We start from the raw sequence: 16,864 nt of genomic DNA, 5'->3' as shown, positions 1-16,864 counted from the left end.
CCTTTTTGTCGCTCGAGTTGGTTTGACGCAAATGTGTAGCTGCTGGGGGTGCGCCAGATTAACCCGGCGAGTGAAGTGAACACATATTGATATATGCGGGCATTTTACATCTTTAAAAGTACAGAAGAACTATCGAAAACTGAAATAAGGACTCTGGAACCACTCCCCCCCTCTCCTTTTATGGGATATTGAAGTTAAAGGTAAGTCATATTTAAGTTCATCAAAGAGGCAAATTGTCTGTTAAAGTAACAGGTATTGGTTTTGGTACTGAAATAGAGATGTGTGAACTCTGTTATTTTAAATGTAAATCTTCTGTCTAGAGAGGACTTCTTAAGAAAACCCACGAACAAATCCGTATTCTTGTTGTTCAGGTTAAACCAGATGTGTTCGTTTGCGCAGGCCATTACCAACCTGTCATAGCCGCCAATAACAATAATTTTACAGAAATCTTTCTCGCATGTATTCATCTACCTTGCTTGTAATACGGTCAGAGTACATTAGTCGGTGTTGAAAATGTATTTTCTCTTTCACATCAGGTTTAGCTGCATACCTTGGTGACAGGTACATGCGCGCTCTCTCTCGGCCTCTCTCTCTTTTCTCATGTTGTTTTATAATCCCAAACTGTCTCCAGTCCAATTAACTTTGCAACTTTTGTTTCACTTTGGAGATTGCACTCTTGATTTCTTCACTTCCTCCACTATTTATTTCCCAGCGTCTGTATCCCAACTACTCCTCAGTATGACTGAGCCTGCTGAGCTGCTGCTCATCAAGGACCAGTATGAGTTGGCGTTTCATTCTCTGAGCCGTGGGCTGGCTGCTGAAGAGGCCGGGAAAAGAGTAGACACCCTGGAGTATTACCGGAAAGGTCGACAACACCTTACCCAAGGACTGGGAGTTCCCACTGGGGGAGCGAGGCAGCGGGGAGCAGTCTGGGACACGGCCAGGCAGCTTCAGCAGAAGATGAGGGACACTCTGAGTACTGTCAACACCCACCTCTCTGATATGGAGAGATCTCCGCTGACAACAGGAAGCCAGAGGGGTGGCCTGTTGATGCGGCTTCCTCTCAATCTTTATCCAGACCTGGCACCAAGCAGCCAGCCTCCCCAAAGCTCCCTGCACCACCTGTACCCAACCATACCTGCTACCACCCAGAACACAACCCCAACGCCAAAACTCCCTCCGAGGTCTCCTTCCCCGGCTGTTCTTCACACACATACGCTGCTTGCAGCGGCTTCAGGTACTATTGCCATGGCTAACCCAGGGGACCAGCCTCCAGCATACACCCCCCAGCCAACTGTCGGCCACCGCAGTCTGTTTTACGGTTCTGCTGGAGGCGGCCCGGGGTTTGGAAAGCAGACTGGGGCAACAGCAGGAAAAGATGGAACCGAGATGCTTTTCATCCCCTCTGGGGTACAGATGTTTTTCGTGGCACCAAATGGGCAGGTGAGTGCCCTGTCTTATCCAGGCTTCCTTCGTATCATCACATTTGACAATCAGCACAAGGACTCCACAGCTGGAAGACCTTCATCATTTCTACATGTGAGTATGCAGTATGTTATAATAAGTACATGTCATAATAAGTGTCTGAATGCATGTGGGTGTGTGTAATGTACGCCAGAAAGGCATTTTCCTTGGGCGTGTGTCTTTGAGGTGAGTATGTGTGGAAGAAAAACCCACTTCATCTCCATTAGACCTGTTTTAGAACTACATATGAGTCATTGTGTTGGCATATAGTGAAGTGAGAACTAGTCAGAAATATGTTCTGCTTACAAATGATAGTGTTGTCTGGGTGATGCACACATAACATGTAATAACTGAGCTTAAGTCTAATTTTAAGTATAAGATTCTGACTTTATTTGTACTGAATTTGTGAAATTGATTAAAGGCTTTACATTTAGGGTTACAACTAATTATTATTTTCATAAGCAAATTAATCTAATGATTATTTTCTTCATTTGGCTATTAGTTGATTGGTCTATAAAACCCAATACGATTCAACAACCAGTGAATTTTGCTTTTACACTCTTAACAGGCTTTAGAATATATTTGAGTGATGTGAAACTTATTATATTTGTGGTTTTAATTAATAACATTGAGCTGTCCCATTGTTGTATTAATGTTTGAGCAGTATCACTCTCCACTACGCCGACTGCACATTCTAAGAAATGCATTTCAGTTGCTGAACGTCCATCTGTTTTAGCTAATAGAATACAACTATTGGAGGTTTGGCTTTTATGGCACAAGCTCTCATCCATAAGTCTGATTTTATCTGCTCTGACCCTGTGTGTGCCCTGTTCATGTGGAGCCTTCTGACAACCTGCTCAATAATAAACGTACAAAGTAACAATAATGTATTCTGGCACCTCTACAAAGCACATATTATGCCGTGCTGTATACTGCTGTGCAACCCATGACTATGTTTTCCACCAGACCGTGCTGGTCGGCTGCTCTCCTGCATTCTGGCCCTGCTTTGTTTCCCAGCAAGACAATGTCCCCATTAACAGATGACTCTGCGCTTCTGTTGTGCTGCTGGTCAGTGTCCTGCGCCCTCGCAGGGGTCAGGCGGCATACCAGTGGCCCCATGCACATCAAGTCTGTGTCTGTATTATGTCTGTATAGATGACTGACATCAGTCCTGATGGGGCTAAACTCCTGTAATGTGTCTTAGAGAGGAGAAAACATTGGGTCAAAAGGGACGGGGGACAATGTGCTTGCTGGGAAATGACGATGCATATGTGCGCATCTTTGGGCCTAAAAGGAAACCTTTTTCTTCATATATGGAGTTAATTGGGAAAATAGCTTTGGGATGATTTCAGTTCACATCTTATAGACTAGAGACTCGACAGAAGCCTCCATGTCCTGCTTTTCTCTCTGAAGTGTATGTTACTAGTTTTAATTTAAACTCCAACCGGTGATCCGTTAGCAAGCTTCTTTGGTAATGATGGTACACGGGTGGTGATGACCTTCATCATTCCCAAACCTCCTTATTTTTGTGTGCCTTTGTGTTTTCAAGGTGTGTGACTGTCTGTACCCGCTGACAACAGACACTCCAGTGCTATTGGCTACCTCTGGGATCTTCATGTTTCCTGATGTCTTGTCAGAGACGCCAGGGTCCTACGTGGGCATAGTGTTGTCCTCCGAACTGCCTGCTGTCTACCGAGAGACGTTTCAGGACCTCATCTCGCAGCTCGCTGAACTCCGGGTCCAGGTCAGTCTTTAATGTCAGTATATGGAGCAAATTTTAGGATGGGTATGCATGTGGTTGGAGTCAATGCTCTGGAACAATACGTTTAGGCTGTTGTTTGATGTTTTGAGAGACGGAGGAGGTTGACATTTAACAGTAATTAACTTGAAGGGCACTCGGAGAGCACAGACCTCCACCAAGACCAAATGCCCGGTCTCACAATACTAACAAAAGTGAACAATTAGTGGGTTCTTGCTTGGCCCATGCTACACCCTTTCACCAAACAAACAAACAAACAAACAAAGAAACCGAAAACGTCACCTCCTTGGCAGAGTTAATAAGGACTACACCTTCTTGTAGAATCCGGTGTCTCATAGCGTCACAGTTAATAGTTGTTATGTTGTAGATAAAAACATTCTTAGCCAGCTGAGTCATTGGGAGTATACACCTTTTTAAAAGCATCTTACTCTGTGTCCCGTCTTGATAACGGTATAGCGATATGACTTAATGGGTTCCCTGACAGGGTCCAGAGGGGGCAGGGGCAGAGATCATCAACCTGAGTGAGAAGATCCCCCTTGGTCCCACGAAAGAGCTTGGAGGACTGACAGTGCCAACAGGAGATAAGGACAGAGCACCGCTTCCTGGATGGAGTGAGAAGATGGCTCAAGGAATCTTGACAGGTGTGTTTGTGTGAGCCCTAATAAAGAGAAAAGCCAACAGCGTAGTGCACAGACTGTAAATGGTAGATGCTGCGCTGTCTACAAAAGTGACCACTAGAGGGCAATGTTTACCTTTGCACCAATCTCTCCTGAGCGGGATTTAAGGAAAGGAAAACTTTGTCCAACCAACTCTTCATTTGCCTGTAGTAGATTTTTTTTAACAACACAACAATCAATGATATTGCTAATTTACATTTAACATTCAAAATGTGTCTGTCTGTAGGGGCTACACGGTTGAGTGTAGGATTAGTAAAAGGAGCAGAGGCCACTGGTAGGGCCATTCATAAAGGAGCAGCCAAGATCCGGGACCACATCACGCCTGAGGAAACCCCCTCAGAGGTCAGCCCCCGTGTCACCAAAAGTCTGCAGGTGGCTAAACAGGCCACCGGGGGTGCTGTGAGAGTCAGCCAGTTCTTGGGTAAGGATTTAAACAAATATAGGACGGACTATATTGGACACATTGATGATAAAAATACAAAATGCTTTTGGCACGACTGAAGAAAACTCTGATAAACGCTTGACTTTCTTTCATTACTTTCAATTTTCTACATGCCATTAGTCTTCTGTACTGTAAATACATATGGCTATATATATGTATATATTCACAGTAAATGGAGTGAGTACGGTGGCAGGACACATGGCAGACAAGATGGCTCCCCATGTGAAGAAACAGGGCGCTAAGCTGGTCCCAGAGTCTATGAAGAAGAACAAAGATGGCAGTCCTTCCAACTGGGATGGAGCCAAGCTTGTGGCAGTCAGCAGTGTACAGGGTACGTACCACTAGAATGGAAATGTCAGGATCAAGTATCCTTGTACTGTTACACTGTTGTCAAATCATTAGTTCTATGTAATGTAATATTTAGTCATGTTTTGGAATTTGAAATATATAAAAAACATTTTTTTTAATCCAAACCAGGTTTCTCTACTGTTTGGTCTAGTCTGGAGACCGGAGCAAAGCTGGTTGGCAAAAGTGTTTCGGCAGAGACTGTCACAACCGTGACGTACAAGTAAGTTCTGACATTTCCCATATCTGCTTCTTTATTTATTTGATAGAAATGTTCTGATTTATAATCGTTTCCAGCCGACGTCTGAATCTTTTTGGTTTCTTTAGAACACTGGGTCAGAAACCAGACTACTGTGTTGCTTTCTTCTTGGTATGTTGGGAAACTGATCTGCTTTCACACCTATTTCTTTTCAGATTTAAGGCCTTAGAAAATCTAATAAAAACAACAAAAACAAAAGTATGACTGCCATGGGGAGTGAAGGCAAAGACTTGTGAACTAACAACTGATCAACTCTTTCATGTAAATCATTTCATTAACCCAGATCAAGTCAGAAAATAACCCTCAATAAGACTTATTCCAAATCGAACGCAACAGCTAACAGAATTGTCTTTTTATTTCACCAAACTAACTCTCTTTGATTACTTTATATCGAGACATATAAAGTGTGTGTTTCGGGTTCTTTTTTGACTTGATGTAGTTTAAGCTTCTGTTATGTTTGTGTCTGCTTGTGTTGGCTGGTGCTGCTTTGGCTCTTCATACTATCTGTATCCCTTTTCCTGGTTGGTTACTAATAAAAACGCTAAAACGTGAAACATGACTGTTTTTCTTGACCTTTGGTGTGTTAATGTTAATGAAAACAGTAGCAATATGACATATCACATTGCTCCAGTATTTAAATTCTGTACACACCCTCATTTCTTACACCAAACCACTCTTCCCTAACTCCACCACATTATTCGTGGTCAAGGTATGGTAACGATGCAGGCGAAGCTACAGACACTGCTCTCAAGTCAGCGATCAATGTTGGTGTGACTGCATACAACATTGACAATCTGGGAATAAAAGCCCTCCTGAAGACTGCAGGGAAGCAGACAGCCAAGGCCATAGTCAAAAGCCCGCAGGGACAAACTGAGGGCAAGGAGGCGCAGAAACGAGAACATCCAGCGGTAACAAATGGGAAGGAAAAGCAGAAGAAAGAAGAGGAAAAGAAGTAAAAAATAGGACATTCGATGCTTTGCTTCAAGGTTTCTGCCAGTTTAATAGATACACTAATTTGGATATTTTTACCACAAAATAAACCACTCACTTCTGGAGTGGATATTTCTTCATATTAATTGTGAATGTAAAAACAATAAGCTAAACATATTGGAATAAGTTGAACTCGAATTGCAATTTTACTTAACAAGTTAAATAGCTTACTAAGTTATTTATATAGGAGCAGTCAGAGCTCCTTGTCTCTGGAATGACATGCCTGAGCAGATCAGGGCTGCAAACTCAGTTATGTCTTTTAAATCACTTTTGATTATATGTAGGATATGTTTTTATGACATTCTGTTCGTTTTACTCTCTGTGTTTAGTGACTGGCTATTAGTTCATTTGTTTCTCTCTGTGTTTTAAATGTGTTGTCTTTTTTTTTATTTTAAAGCACTTTGTGACTGTATTTGAAAGGAAACTATATGAATAAAGTTTATTATTATTATTATTATTATTATTATTATTATTATTATCTCTAGGTCAAGGCTGGCTGCATTGTTTTATTAGCATATTTACCAGAGATACATTTTTATATTGGAGGATTCTCGAAAGGTGGTTTTAAAGAGGGAACTAAACAAACAACACAGATATCCGCTCTCTATTTCATCAATTGCATGTTGTTTTTCCAATTATGATAACATATTATAGCCTGCTCAGCGTTTGCGAGATTAATCAACTAGATTATACACCATTAATGCGAACAGTTGAATTAAGAGCAGAGGAAGTCAATTTGCAGGCCTAATTAAGTGCGAAATGAGCTTCATAAAAATGGCTGCTTGCAGAAAATAGGTCACTGCATGTGACACATATTAAATTTACGAGTTATTTATTCTGGTACTGTTATAATAAAGCGAAGAGGAAGTTCTTATTTGCCAACCTCGCGCTAATCTGCGCCATTATGTCCGAGGCCGTCTGACCAAACCGGAAACAGCGGTCTCCATGGAAACCCCGAGGCACAAACTTTTCTTCAGTCACATTTTTCAGAAACATGGCTGCTGATAGCGACTACAGCAAATACGATTTGGCACGCCTGCAAGGAGAATTTGAACAACAGAAAGAAATTAAGTAAGTTTGATTGAACTAAATGTATTATTATAAAGGGATTAAATTAAAACGTAACATCGTCCTGGCTCGTTATTACAGAGAAATGCTTGAAGAGTCAGTGTCTGATCTGCGGAGTACCATGTGTGAACTGCAGGAAAGACTGCACAGCGTAGATGGGGAAGGTGAGTCGATTACCTTTCATTTAACTTTATAGTTTATATATATATAGTATATTTATGCCACCTGGAAATATGTTACCCAACAATCCCCTGGTTTCAGCCCAGTCACTCTTCAGGGTTGTCTGTAATGTTGTCCTGTCCCCTATGTGACGATAGTGTGACAGTGTGTTTATTGTGTACAGGAAATGAGTGGAAGACGAGGTATGAGACACAGACTGAGCTAAATGGCCAGTTGGACAGACAGATGTCTTTCATTCATGAGAGACTGGAGGACCTACGAGGAAACCCCATGGGTGAGTTCACAGGCTAGTGCCAGCTGTTAAAGGGGTTTGTGCTGGGAGGTCTTTAATGGACTCCTTGTGAAAACAAACATGTCTGCTTCAAAGAACTGCCATGAAATTATATATTAATATTATTTCCCACTTTCACTGAGTTAACTGCTTCAAGCAACTTCAGTATTTGAACCCTTTAATGTGTCATTTAATAATGGCTCAATCTTGTTTTGTTTTTTAAAGCCAGTGCTCTAGATTGCAAGCTTGATATGCATGATTTTATGCTGTAATGGCCCTGGTATCAAGAATTATGGTTTTAATGGGTTTCAAAAGGGACATTAAGGGTCTGGGTGTCTGTATTTTGGTTTATTATAAACTCATTATAGGAGCTGACCTTGAACTTTTCAAAAATTCTACATCAGTGTTTTAAATACCAGAACCATCTTCGGGCAAGCTCAAGATTTAAAGTACATGAAGCAGCTAAGGGCTGATTCTGGCGGACACTTGGTCTTGTGTAATATGCTCCTCTGTCTGCTCTGAAATAAGAGTTGTATTGTTGAGAACAGGCGGCAGGATGTTGAAGCTTACCAACATCCCATGAATCCCCTGAAGACTCACTCTATTAAAGAACAACTTAAATCTAATAGATTAAGAAGACAACATGTTCACTGTGATACATTCACCCATCTTAAGCACATTTGTATTTTAAAGCATGCACACATAATGCTCACACACTCTCTTCTTTGTTTTTTACAGATCGATTGGCCTCAATCCGAACTTATGACGACATGCCAGTAGTGAGTGCAAACATGTTAATTCTCTTGACCTTTTTCTTCATCTGTTTTTGTTATATTTGTTACATTTTAGTGAGTTTTTTCAAAGTGCAGATTACCAAACGGACGAGCCACAGAGAGCTGGAAGTGTGTGTGTAAGATAGAAGCACATACCAGCAGAGAGAGCCAGAGACTCAGAATGAGAGGAGAAGGAAGGCGGGACAGAGAGGATTGTAACGCCAGCTGCTCTCTATCCTCCCGTTGATGCACGCTGAATCAACCACAGTTTAATCACAGGATTACACACCATGGGAGAGTAGAGCACACTAATTACAATGCACAACGCACGCTAAAAGGTTTCACAATACGGACTAAATATGTGTGTGTCTGTGTGCCTTAAGGCAGAACTAACAGATGCTCATTAGTGTATCTGAGGATTGACTGTAAGACTGTGGACTGAAGATCTGTAGATAACCTGTGAGTGTGACAGTAAGATAGACTGGGTATGTGAGAAGAATATGGATTCTTTTTAATTAGTGCTGCAAGTAAATGTAAGGAGAACAGTGTTCTGTAAAAGCAATACAATAGCATGTCACGGTGTCTACTGCTCTAAAGAAAGAAGCTTGAACATTTCTCTCATACATTCTGCAGCATCAATGCTAGGACGGCTCCTCACTACTTGAGCTTGAAGTCTGAGACATTATTAATTTCTGTCAGAAAACACTACTGATACTTTTAATGACATGCACTTTGGGTTAGTAAAAAACAGTGCAAGTACCTCAAAACATGTACATGTAGGAAATATACTTAGTTACATTCCAAGTAGCTTTGTACTTCCACTCCACTACATCTCAGAGACACATATTGCACTTTTTACTCCACTACATTTGTCTGACAGCTTTAGTTACTAGTTACTTTTCAGATTTCAATTTGTCATACTCTTTCAAAACCATGTATCTCCAAAATTGATGATTTGGAATTTGAATTTTTCTGATAAACTCAAGGATGACTTGTTCCTTTATGGGTTTGGGAAAATTCTCCTTCTTCATAAGATAAATAAACTATTTTTTAAAGACCGTCTTGGATTATCCATTGTCACAGAGCTGTTCTTCTGAGCTCATGAAAAGTGTTCTCACAGGACAGCGACAGCGTTAAAATGAGCTCAACCGTAACCATCTACAGCAGTTAAATGCAACATATACATTAATGCATGAGTATCATTAATACAAAACACATCATATATAATAGTTAAACACATTTTACTGCACAGAGAGTACTTGCTGATAATACCTACATACTTAAATAGGGGTTTTCAATGCAGGATGTTTACTTGTAGTTGAGTATTTTCACAGTGTGATATCCTTACTTAGGTAAAGGAGCTGAATACTTCTTCCACTACTGACTGTAACATTGAACTATTAATAAAATACTCAGTAACTGGCTGAATTACAAGCACCAGACTGGTACGATGTAAACACACTGCTTACCGTGGTATTCATTAAAACTGACTACAGCTGCTTATTTCTTCGCATAAAATATTCCAAACCTAAATATATACCAAGTCTCAAGCTCTGCTCTGTGCTAGAAATCTCATGTAGCAGTACCATGTCTCAGCTCTAATGTGGTTATTTGGTTATTGAATAATGCATGAGGCTAATTCATTTTTGTGCTCATGTTTTCTGCATTAAGTATTGTGTTATTGTTTGATCCTAGTAGATAGCACCGTGTAATTCTAGTACAAATTGATTTGTAATTAGTCAGCAGTGCAACACCTTTCATGTTTTTTTGTTATGAGCGCTGCTTATTAATGGAAACACTTTGCCGCAGGAAACACTGAGACAACATCTGAAGCTCTTGACTGAAGAGAGTCGGATCTCCAGAGTCAGCTGATGGACTGTCATAGCAGAATTGAACAGGAGGGAAAGGTGTGCACCTCAGCTGCACAGTCAGTGTTTAGTATTGTTGAGGGTCACAATGTCTCCTGGTCCCGTTTCATTATTTCTAAAACAAGCAGATTAACATTTTTTTCAGGTACTACATATTTCAGTAGCAAAATACAATCATGAGCAAAGGATTGAAAAAGATTTGGCTGATATTTTTTTTTTTTGCATTCTTTCATTTTAACCACCATTGATGCAAAATTGAACCTAACCTTTGTACTGCACTGCTGCGACTAGGCCGATATACTCTTAGCTTGGCGACTTGGTTCTTTGTTTATTGTTCTGCTCAACAAACAGCGAGATATTAGTTGAATAAAGGTTTAACACGCAGCATGTGCAGCCAGTAATCCACGTTCTAATCTGTTGCTCATTAACATTGAAGACCTCCTGAAATACTCTCTAATACACACGGGCAGAAAACGCATTAAACAAGCGATGCGCTCTTAGCGGACAGATTATTACTGACAGTTAGAACAGGTGTTGTCCATGAATGGAAACAATGTGACAGTAAAGCCCTCTGTTTCTTTCAAATGTCAGGCATTTCACAAAACCAATGATGAGAGGCGGGCATACCTTTCAGAAATTGCTAAGGTAAGTATTCCCTTTCATCCGTGTCAAAAGTAGTGCTCATAACTAGTGAAGCGAGTAGCTCTCAAACCAAAACCTATTAACTACTAATTAAGTACATGCCACACTGAAGAGTAGCTTTCATGGTTAAATGCTACAAAAGGCTATTTCAGTGTAGAGAGCACACTGGTGCGCTCTCCAGCTTTTCTCTTTCAGGCCTAGTTATGATTTCTCATTCATCCTTCAGTGCTGCTCTTTTGTTATATAATAGGTGTTTCTCTGTTCGACCAAACAAGTGAGTCAAGGACTTTCTGCCTGATGCTGCAACAAAACTGGTTCCTGCTGGGATGAAATAAATGTAGCTGCAAGAAACTACATTTCTCTCTCAACATTTTAGCAACATTTACATTTGACATTTAACAGACGCTCTTATCCAGAGCGACTTACAGTGAACTCTGGGTTAAGTGCCTTGCTCAGAGGCACAATGGTGGCAGCCACAACCTACTCACAGCCTTCCGGTGTTCTGTTTGGAAGCCTGACCACCAGACTACTAGACCACAACAAATCTTTACATTCGAAGTGACAGCATTTGAGTCGCTCATGCCTGTCGTGAACACAAAAGCACACGTACATACAGCTAAACACAATGTTCATGTGTCTGGAGAGCATTAACTGCCATTACTCATGAGTTGTCCACTGCCACAGCTGTCCTCCACCCTTGAAGCCCAAAGGAGACAGAACTCCACCCAGCCACAGAGGGCAGGAGAGAGCAAACAGAGGAGGTCAGTGAGGCGCAACACTTACAGGTGTCGGACACAATGACATGAACTGTGAACAAACTCGATAATGACTGTAGAGTTGAATTAATTAAAAAACAACGGAGCATGTCGAGCTTCACATAGGTATCACTCGTTTGTTTGATTTGGTGTCTTAAACACTTAAATCAGTTTATAGATATCCATGACTCTTTAACTATGTTTACTACATGACATACTGTGAGGAAATATCATCTTTGTATTTAGTTTACTGTCTTGATTTGTAGCTATCATGCTGGACAAATTAACTCACAATTAATAATTGAATACATTTTGAGATGTATCTTCTCAGACTATTATTGTGACAAGATCACAAAACATTGTGTGTCTCTTATAGTCTATTGTTTTTGCCCAAACTAACTATATTTTCTAACTGTATAGAGGGAGGCAGACCGGCAGGAAGGCGGAGGCTGATTCTAAGAAAGGAAAAGAGAGAGAAGAAGATGGACGAGGAGCGTGTGTGAACGGAGGAGGTGGTGGTGGAGCAACAACAGAGAAAAGAGAAGAGAAGAAATCTCAAAGGGGAAGCAGGTTACCCACCTTAAAGTACTACCTTAAACACAATCCCTAACCCCAACCTGGTGTCATAGCCTCTTTTATTAATGTTTTTAAAGAGGTGTCTTGGTTTAAATTTCTCAAAAGATGACTGTGAGGAAACAATTCAGTTCCCATGTAGGTTATGTACCCATGTGCCACTGTCGGTATTGTAATTCAGTGTTAATTGATGGCAAATACATATAAAATGTTACATTTATTATGAAGTCTGCCGTTATTATTTCCTTCCATGTTTCTTTGTTTCAACAACAAGAGTATCTCTGAGGAGAAACCTTTAAAAGGGAGGAATATTACAGGCTTTGAACGCAGTGAGGTCGTCTCCTATTGTGCCAGAAGCCTGCTGAGTCTGACATTTCTTGTGTCACTGCAATCTTTTTCCAAACACCTCCTACGACTTGTATTACGTAAGCAACACCACATCCACCACTCTCTCCGACTGTAGTTCATCCACAGAGCAACTACTCACCCCCGTCCCACCCACTTACCGCCTTTACAAATGTAGGTGTAAGAAAACTGTATCCATATGAGTTGCAGTAGTGAATCGGAAAGAATTGCCAGAAGCAGTTTCAGTTGTGTTCGAGTAGAAGTGTGGAGCATGGGTTCAGTTCTTGTCAGACTCACAACATTGAATTGAAACATTATCTAATACCAAAGACATGGTCTCATAGGAAGAAAGCAGCATGGATTCATTCTTTTGTCATGTCCCTTTAACTTTATGAATCCAGCAGTTTCCTTGTTCACTGACTGGTCTGTAAGTGCAGTGACATCATATAAATGGATTGTGGCCTACACTTGGCTTTTAAGACTAAGAGCTCCCAGGAAGAGAACCATTCTTAAAGTGAGATTATGCATTGCCTACTGTGCAAATATACTATGTCCAAGGCTGGCATGACAGTGTGTTGTAGTGACAAGGGAACAGGCCTTTAAGTAACAGGGCAAAGATCAAGTCCCCGAGTCAACAAGCATCAGACCAGCTGAACAGTCCTGTAGCGTGACACTGAATGCTCAACCTTGATTTTGTTCTGAAGGAAAAGTCCTTTTTACGGACTAATAGAAATATCATATTTTTAGGTTTCAAATAGGGCTTTGAAAGTATGTGATATTGTACAACTCACTTCAATGTGATGATTTAAACAAGTCATCAGATTGTAGTGACAGCCAGTTATAGATACAAGATGCATTAAGTTCTATACTTGGATGCAGTATGAGCTCACACAGCCCATCACTAATTCATCCTTCTATTCATTCAATAAACAAACTCAAAGTATCATTTTATGACATCATCAATCCATATCCTAACGCTGTCACTTCCAGCTCCGGTAGACATTTGTTAGTGTTTACTGGTGTTGACTTTACCTTCTAAACTCATTGGAACAGCAGAGTGTGAATCGTGTTTTTGGCTGCACCTTCCCTTTTTACACGTTTACTCGCATTTCTGATATGGTTGGCTAACTCGGCACACAATCCAAAATGTGCTGCAGTGACAGGTTGTTTGTCTTATATCGATGACTTCATTTAAAGAAAGTCCGTGCATGTTGCCTTATCAAAGAGTGAACACATTTACAACACAGCACTCTGTACCCTTCTCCTTCTTCTCCTCTTCTTCTCTCTGTTTCATGCACAAGCTTTAGTACAACTACAGTATTTGTCAACCTCACAGTACTGCCAACGCTAATTGAGTTAGCTCTTCTGTCTGTATGCACTGCGAGTATGATGGAAACAATTTAGTGTGCGTGCATATGTGAGTGTATAAGAGGTTCATTTACAAGTGTGCATGTGTGCATTCACATGCATACATGTTTACTAAATATGCATGTGAATTGACTCTTTTGATGGATCGCTACCACTTTTTCATGTCCGATACAGTTTCTGCAACCTTGAGTATCTGCCGAGACCAATCCGAACCCATCTTTCCCCCCCTCTTAAAACAAGTATATATTAAACGTCATGCTCAATCTGTGAAACAAATGTTCTGCATCCCTCAAGGAAGAAATACTTATAGCCCACAACATGACCCTGTTATGTAATACTGCTGCTTCTTTTGAGTTAAAGTTTTTCACACACAGAACTTTTTGCATAATGTTTGATTGGTCAGCAGCATGCAAACTTTTTAAAGATGAAATTTGAAGTGCAACTTTGTGCAAAAGTTTAGAAATCTGAGTATATAGAATTATATTAGGTACTGAGTATTGGATCGGCTCATCATCGGATCGCCTCATTCCTCTTGACTTGAGATAGATTCTACCTTAAAACCTGTGAAATGTGTCAGAGAAACAGACTTTTAAGGCCGTCCCTATGTTCACACGCCACGCTGTGTGAAATTGTAGCATAAAGATGCAGTGATTAATGACAGAATGGAAAATAAATATTTTTTACAGTAGCATCTGTCAACAGTCTTGAGTGGGTGGGTATTTTTTAATTTCTTCGACTGATTTAATTTTCGGAATTATTCCAGATGGAATTTACCAGAATATGAAGCATCAGTGTGTCTATTGACATTCACTTCACAGAAATGCATTAATTTTGCTTTTACTTGTGTTTTTTTAGTGTCTCTGAAACAACTTCTAGAGTCCAAAAGTGGCAGTCAGTTGTGAAGGTCTTGGCATAAAGAAGTCATCGCTGCCCCTTTTTATGAGGGACAGAAGATCATAAAACTGTCGGATTCACATTAAACGTGCCAGCAAAGAGACTTTGATAGCCTTAGTCAGGAATGCCAACATTCTCCATCTCTTTATACAAGCCAATTGAATCTTGGGAACTTGCCATGCTCCAGGAGCAAAGACCTCTATGAAGAATGTATTACTTGTATGGATGCCATATTCCCAATTATATATCATTCTGATTTTATTTTGGCAGTAATTAGTCAGCTGCAATGCTGATACAAACATGGATGCAAATAAACATTCAATTAATTGGAAAGTTACAGGCATATTTCATCCAATGTCATACAAATGTATTTAATAACAGCAAAATCCATTCTTAATGCCAATTCTTAGGCATTAAGAATGGAAATGAGACCAACTGTTACATCCTCCACTGTGTCCTCCATCTTTCTTGGTCCCCCACGTGTGTGTGTGCTCTGTTTCCCCAGGATTCATTTAGACAGGAACACCTTGTCAGCCCCCTGCACTGGGTCCTTGTGTGTGTCTCCCCAAAATAGAAAATCCTTTGTGAAGGAAAATGTTTTGTCTGTCTCACCTTCTGATGCATTCATGTGCTTACAGCCAAACAAGCAGGTCTGCGCACGGAAGCAGTCATAACAGATGCAATCACATACTGTATTTGGCCATTAAAATGTCGGATATATTCAGGTAGGTCATTTGGCAGAGCTTTAGCAGACTCTAGCTAACCCACAGTTTGAGTCGACCTAAAACAGATGCATGAGAAATGTAATAACTGTGTTGTTCTAGCTAACAAACTACTGCTTATTATCTTGTGTTCATAACACTTTACCTCGTTGTAACTCATTATGATATGTAATGTTTTAAAACAAACATTAAACAAGTGACACAAACATTACATAAATACAAAGAAAGTGAAGCATTGTACACATTAAAGCTGTGACATGTTCAACATGTGAAAGCAATCTCTTCCACCTGTTACGATGTTATTATAATAGATGGACAATATTTCCAGAAATTAGGGCTGCAACTTTCACTATCACCGGCACTGATAAATGCTGGGTAACATATATATGCACGCACACACACATATAGTTCATCAGGGAGTGGTGATGGAGCAGAATTGGGTGGTCTCTGGAGGCCAGGATGTAGGTCAGCGGTCTTTATCTCTTGCATTGCTCGGAGAAACTACTTCCTGCCGTCACATACAAACACATTTAAAGTTTATAAGAAGAAGAAAGCTTTTGATAATAAGACAAAACCATCCTCTCCGGCTCTGATTTCTCTTCCTGCATGTCCCTTGATGGAGTCCTGTGTAACTCAACATGGTATGTTGAAATCATTTAGACATGGAATCCCAGTTGAGTCTTCATACACGAGATAAATAAGTGGGATTGGGTACAAATCGTACTTGTCACGCTGCATTTGGATCACTGTAAAAGCTGCTCTGCATAGTTTGGATCTTATAGTTGAGGTCTTAGCTGCCTTGAGACCCTTAGTGTGTACACGGGAGTAAGTGTATTACATAACGTCTCACATGCAAATATTGTTGGGGGTTAAACATAATGCTGCTCTGAGATTAAAGTCTTATGGTTTTGATGAGATGGTCTTAGCCTACACACAAAATACATTATTCTTGTTTTGGATGAAAAGTCATTAACATTCACAGACATGCACATATATGTATGTGGAAATAAAATAAAAGTAATTCTGAGATCAATTGAGGTATGAATGATGATTCTGGTAACTATACTGTAACCAGGGAATTCTCTAGAAATGTATTTTCTTGTGACAGAAAAGTTCAAAAAGATTATTATTATTTCAATTGTTGCTCTTCTAAATTGTGCATCATAGTGATGTGGCTTTAAAGTAACATTTCTTAAATAGCAATACAAGAGTGAAAACCGGCCCCCCCAGTCGACGCGTGTCTTGGGGGGGGGGGGGGGGGGGGGGTGCAGGAGCGGCAGCACCCCCAGCACGAGTGGGAAGCGTGGGTTTGCATCCTAATGAGGGGCGGGGGCGCCGAATGAAAATCACGACAGAGTGACGTGCAGGAGGAGAGAGGAGCTGGTGGGTGAACAGAGAATGGGAGGGGGAGCAGCCGCTGCCTAGTTCATTTCCAGTCCTGCTTCTCGCTTACTACGCACACACACACA

General features: G+C 40.6%; 2 protein-coding genes across 4 annotated transcripts; both read left to right on the top strand.

Annotated features, from left to right (window-relative positions):
* Window positions 1-69: 69 nt before the first annotated feature.
* Window positions 70-5,697, top strand: sparta (spartin a). Of its 3 annotated transcripts, XM_029448277.1 has the most exons (8): window positions 70-200; window positions 713-1,539; window positions 3,014-3,208; window positions 3,708-3,864; window positions 4,127-4,321; window positions 4,512-4,673; window positions 4,820-4,910; window positions 5,102-5,697. In XM_029448277.1, exons 2-8 carry the CDS (start codon window positions 739-741, stop codon window positions 5,148-5,150), a joined length of 1,650 nt encoding a protein of 549 aa, XP_029304137.1. In that variant the 5' UTR covers window positions 70-200; window positions 713-738; the 3' UTR covers window positions 5,151-5,697. The 3 variants fall into 3 exon arrangements, with proteins under 3 accessions (XP_029304137.1, XP_029304136.1, XP_029304135.1); XM_029448276.1 differs by lacking the exon at window positions 70-200 and having other exon boundaries at window positions 584-1,443; XM_029448275.1 differs by lacking the exon at window positions 70-200 and having other exon boundaries at window positions 584-1,539.
* Window positions 5,698-6,866: 1,169 nt separating this feature from the next.
* ccdc169 (coiled-coil domain containing 169) lies at window positions 6,867-12,287 on the top strand. Its single transcript, XM_029448435.1, is given in 9 exon segments — window positions 6,867-7,007; window positions 7,086-7,168; window positions 7,348-7,458; window positions 8,194-8,234; window positions 10,038-10,074; window positions 10,077-10,135; window positions 10,688-10,741; window positions 11,423-11,499; window positions 11,914-12,287. Coding segments are annotated over 9 exon segments (729 nt in total). The 5' UTR covers window positions 6,867-6,930; the 3' UTR covers window positions 12,104-12,287.
* The last annotated feature ends 4,577 nt before the right edge of the window (window positions 12,288-16,864 follow it).

This window comes from Cottoperca gobio, chromosome 14 (genome assembly GCF_900634415.1).
Source record: "Cottoperca gobio chromosome 14, fCotGob3.1, whole genome shotgun sequence".
NCBI classification, from domain to species: domain Eukaryota; kingdom Metazoa; phylum Chordata; class Actinopteri; order Perciformes; family Bovichtidae; genus Cottoperca; species Cottoperca gobio.
Note: the sequence above shows the minus strand (reverse complement) of the source record. Positions and strands in the feature narration are given on the sequence as shown.

Coding starts and splice junctions, on each gene's coding strand:
- sparta (XM_029448275.1), top strand. CDS start 601: ATGTTGTTTTATAATCCCAAACTGTCTCCAGTCCAATTAACTTTGCAA. Junction 3,865..4,126: donor GGCTCAAGGAATCTTGACAG/GTGTGTTTGTGT, acceptor GTCTGTCTGTAG/GGGCTACACGGTTGAGTGTA. Junction 4,674..4,819: donor GGCAGTCAGCAGTGTACAGG/GTACGTACCACT, acceptor AATCCAAACCAG/GTTTCTCTACTGTTTGGTCT.